Raw genomic sequence first — 5053 nt, forward strand, 5'->3', positions numbered from 1 at the left:
CTGCATAATGCTAGAGTGAATGCTGTAAGCTAAATGTGGCCGCTGAAAATGCTAGCGCTGAAAGCTGAAGATGCTGAAACTGATAACTAAAAACGCTCAAGCTAATAGCTGAAAACGCTTCAGTTGATAGCTGAAATAGCTAAAGCCAGTAGCTGTATACACTGAAGCTGGTAGCTGGCTAAAATATCAGCGAGGTGCTAAATTAGCTGATAAAAATTCTAAATTAGCCAAAATAGCTAGAATGAGGCTGAAATATTAACTAAACTCCAAAAATAGAGTAACTGAAAAGAGCCTAGATCAGCCAAAACAGCTATCACGTAGCTGAAATATTAACTAAACTTCAAGTTAGCCTTAAAAAACAGTAAAATGTATAATTTAGCTGAAATAGCTAGCATAAAGCTAAAATATTAGCTACACTCCAAATTAGTCTTGAAAACTGAAAAAAGCCTTAATTAGCCAAAACAGCTAGCATGTGGCTGAAATATTAGCTAAACCCCAAAATAGCCTTTAAATTCTTAGAAACTGCCAATACAGTTGAAAAAGCTAGCATAAAAAGAGCTGAAATTTTATTAGCTGAAAGAGCTGAAGAGCTAGGTACATCCAAAAAAAACGTACAGAAGAATAATAATAATAAAGAAAAAGTGAATCACTATAGAACTATTAAACCAATGAATATCCTCTCCCTTCATCTTCAGACTGTGGAAGGGGGGAATAAAAAGTCCCATTTTATGCGGGTCTCGATCGGCCAGATAAAAAAATAAAAATATGCGTCTCTGATAGTGTTTTGAGGGCCGGGTCAAATGTGGAGGAGGGCCGCATGCGGTCCGTGGGCTGTAGTTTGGGGACCCCTGATCTAGCTGACAATGCATCTAAGAAATAAGAGGTGTCTTTGCAATTGTTCAGATTTAAAAATTCAATGTTAGAATCCCCTCAAACTATTAGAGTTTTATGTTGGTTCTGTGTGTCTAGTCAAGCCTGAAGACTATCTGTGAAGTCATTTAGATTTGTAAGTAAGGGCAAACAGAGCAAAGCAGCTAGAGAGAACCGCTAGAATCAAGTTCATTTCTCAAGGTGAGGGGCTGAAGAACCTCAAATAAAGACAACATGGCGGTATGAGGTCAAAGACATTGAACATTTTAATACGGTCAGTTGTTTTACACATGTACCCATGACATCAAGTAAAACTATTACAAGTTTTCATAACATCAAAGGATCTATAAGGCCAAATAAAGAGCTGTCATCTCGGCATTTCATTACTTTATAAACTAAATTAGCTGCCACCAATGCGACCAAACCCCCCAAAACGAATGTTCAAATGAATGTGTGAATCAAAAAAACCCAAAAGTTCTCTGTACCTAATAAAACATCCACATATCATCAGCAGGCCTCAGCATGAAAAAGGTCTAAATGTCACAAAAATATGTATTGAGCTCAGAACACTAAAATTATATTTGTAATGTTTGGTCACATTTGAAGTGTGATTGTCAAATCAAAACTTTGGCTGTGATAACAAGAAACACAAGACATTCTCTCTGACAAAACCCTGCACACGCAGGTTTTAGACTCACTTCCTTTGTAAACAAAGACTAAAAGGGTCACAATAAAACTAAAACTCAGATCAACTGTGGAATAACAACTGTCAAGTTCGTGGAATCACTGATTTTCATAGATGCATCATAACTGTAAAAACATATGCTGTATAACATCCAGTCAAGCTGGTCAGGAGGAGGTAGCGTAATGGTATGGGATGTTTGGTGCTCAGACATGAAAAACAGCCCAATTTATGTAGTTGATGAAGGGTCAGCTCAAGAAATTGGCACAAAGCATCGCATGAAGGCCACATGAAGACATCAGCACTGCCCAGCGTCCTACCAACCCTCATTTCTATCAGGTAAATGGAAAACTAAGACCTCAACTGAGACAAGCTGCTGTCACAGAGGAGAGGAAACGCTGATTTAACAAGGAAAATAAAAAAAATAAAAATCCCCGAAGTATTTCTTCATTTAAATGCACCAAGAATGTGCTTTAAAACAACTAAAATATTAAAGTGAATTATTTAAGTTTAATTTCCAGAAACAAGTAAACGTGCATTAATATGTTCTTCTGGTGGCGTAGTCCAAGACCATGCTAGCAGCTCCCAGTAAAGCAGGTTCTTCCAAGTGCGACGAGACAACCTTGATGCTCTGAGCGGATTTCAGAGCTCTCTGGTTGATGACATGCTGAACAGGCTCTTGATAGAAAGAACCCAAGACTCCGGACAGAATCACCAGGGAGGGGTTGACAACATGGAGGATGTTGACGATTCCCACACCGAGTGCCGTGGAGGCTGCATGGGTGGAAAAAAGACAGAAATTAGAAGGTCTTCAATATTTTAGTTATTTATTTCATCTGCAGCTTAAAGTCCCACTCCAATAATCTTTTGATTTATTTGCAAAGCCTTTCCAGAGGTCTTTAAATTATGATTGTGCTATTTTTTAGACTGAATAAAAACAAAAACTGTAGTTTTCTAGGAGAAAGTTTCTGCAGAGCGGCAGGAGTTCATTAGAAATTCACCTCCGATTGTGGGAGGGACTGTTGAGAGAGAGAGTCTGCCCCCTTTCCATCATCCGCTTGTTTACACCAGGGGTGTCACACTCAATCGCACAAGAACCCAAAATCCAAATCACATCTTACATCACGGGCCAAACAGGGCAAACATTTAATGAACACTCTAAAACTAAAATTATAAAACTTGAAAACTGTAACTTTTAACGTAATTATGAACTAGATATTTGTATTACCTGCAATAATGCTAGTGTGAATGCTGTAAGATGATTTAAGCTCAGGTTAGCCAAAACAGCTAGCATGTAGCTGAAAAAATAACTAAACTTCGAAATAGCCTAAAAAACAGAAACAAGCCTAAATTAGGCAAAACAGTTAGCGTGTAAATATTAGCTAAACTAAAAATTAGCCTAAAAAATCTAAATAAATGCCAAAATAGTCCAAAAAGCTAGCAGAATACCAATTTTTAAAACTTTAAAACAGTAAGTTTTTAACATAATTATGAATAATAAAAAGACAGGAATATTTTACTTTCCATGAAGATATATTTTGTCAAAATTATACAAGTTAGAAATGAGCGCAAGATAACATCGGGTCATTAATAACAATAAAACAAAAGGATCTATAGAATTACCTGGAGGGCCGGATCTGGCCCCCGGGCCTTTGACTTTGACACATGTGGTTTACATTTTCTCCCACTAGCTTACAGCCCCTCTCAACCCCAAGCTAATACTAGTGGTGCAACAAAAATGGTGAGCAATATCAGAACAATCCATCTGTAAAGTTTAAGTCCAGATTCCAGTTCAGACGAGGAAAACAAAGACGTTCATGGATGTATTTATCTGCAGGTGGATGCATCAGAATGAAGCGTATGGAGGGAGTTTTGTGCTCCCATATTACGAATAAAAGTCACAGTTTTGAGATCAAAATGTCCTAAACAGCAAACAAAATGTAAAGTTTTAAGAATAAAGCTTCATAATTTGCAAATGGAGCAGGAAGCTTGAGACCTGTCCAGCTTATTTGCTACGTCACAAACACAATCTTTTTAAAATGCCATTTTTTTTTTGTGGGCTCCTGATTCACAACGATTTGGCATGTAACATGTCACAATGGCAAAGTCGATTCTACATCCCTGGCAGGAAAATAAACTTTCAAGCTGAAAAGTTTTCCGAAGTCTTACCAGAGTTTACAATTGTGTCTACGTGTAATCAAATCCTGCGCTTGAAATAAGTGAGTCTTTCTCTTCTCTAACCTTTGTGGAGGACAGCCTCAGCTTTGGAGTTTCCCATTTTGGCAGCAGTGATCAGATGAACTGCTGTGATTGGCTCACACAGCTTATCTATTCCTTCTACTTTCAGCAGGTCCTCTGGAAAACAATTTAGCAGGTTAGCCGGGAAAACGACAGGGATAAAAAGGATTAACAATATTTTCAATATAGTTTATACTCTCTTGTTATGGATTGTAATTCAGTTTGTTCTTCACCTCACAAAGAAAGCTACTCTTGTTTTCTGGACGTTGGCACAAACTGGTCTTATTGAAAAAGAGCAGGACCTTCTGAAGATCCGGACAGCTTACCATCATGCAGCATTTTGGCCTCCCTCTGCAGAGCCATGCCAGAGGCAAAAGCCTCAACGCAGCCGCGGCTCCCGCAGGAACATTCTGGGCCTTCCAGTGAGACCATGATGTGACCCAGTTCAGCAGCGCAGAAGGTGCTGCCATGGATCAACTCGTAGTGATGGATAATCCCTCCTCCAATACCTGCATAGTCCAGAAACATACGTCCCATTAACCGAACTGAACAAGGCACACTTAAAGACCTAAAAAAGGTAATTTAAAGAAGCCAATAAATAAATGATTCTTGTGCAGGCAGGGTTTCATCCACATTTGTTTTTTTTAAACTAAGATTAATATAATGTAGCAGGCTCTCTGCAGCTGTTTTTCAAATGGGGATGGTCAAACTAGAAAAAGCCATGATAGTAAATACTGTTTTTAATCTTCAATGTAACCAAAGGATACCACAAAAAGTTACAGAAAAAATATCAAGGTTATAAGGACCCACTCCAATGAAAATGTGTTTTAACATGTTCTTGGAGCAGTTTTTTCCACGATGGAGGACATTTTTTAAAAAAGAAAAGGCCCCGAAAGGCATTATGAGTACTTAAAATGTTGTGAAACAAAAGGAATTGTCTGTAGATCTCCAGAAACATTTCTGCTGCTGGAAGGTTCCAATGAGCACAGCTGCCTCCATCAAGTGGAAGAACTTTGAAACACCAGGATTCTTCCTAGAGCTGGCCGGCCATCTAAGCTGAGTGATCAGAGGAGAGGGGCCCAATAACCCAATGGTCACTCTGTCAAAGCTCCAGCATTCCTCTGTGGAGAGGAGAACCTTCCAGAAGGACAACCATCTCTGCAGCACCACACCAATCAGGCCTGTATGGTGGAAGCCCCTTCTTACTGAAAAGTAGGGCTGGGCGATATGACGATAAAAAACCGTGTACGATATCCAAAGCTG

The 5053-nt window shown here is 38.9% G+C and overlaps 1 protein-coding gene across 6 annotated transcripts in view; it reads right to left on the reverse strand.

Annotated features, from left to right (window-relative positions):
• Window positions 1-1113: 1113 nt before the first annotated feature.
• The window catches only part of gne (glucosamine (UDP-N-acetyl)-2-epimerase/N-acetylmannosamine kinase), a 22966-nt gene continuing 19026 nt past the window's right edge, over window positions 1114-5053 (reverse strand). For all 6 annotated transcript variants that reach the window (XM_024259652.2, XM_024259653.2, XM_024259649.2 and 3 more), the window contains 3 exons: window positions 4117-4299; window positions 3794-3907; window positions 1114-2326 (listed from right to left, as the gene is read on the reverse strand). In XM_024259652.2, the coding sequence (XP_024115420.1) occupies window positions 2091-2326; window positions 3794-3907; window positions 4117-4299 (533 nt within the window). In that variant the 3' untranslated portion in view covers window positions 1114-2090. The remainder of the gene's footprint in view (window positions 2327-3793; window positions 3908-4116; window positions 4300-5053) is intronic.

This window comes from Oryzias melastigma, linkage group LG1 (genome assembly GCF_002922805.2).
Source record: "Oryzias melastigma strain HK-1 linkage group LG1, ASM292280v2, whole genome shotgun sequence".
Lineage (NCBI taxonomy): Eukaryota > Metazoa > Chordata > Actinopteri > Beloniformes > Adrianichthyidae > Oryzias > Oryzias melastigma.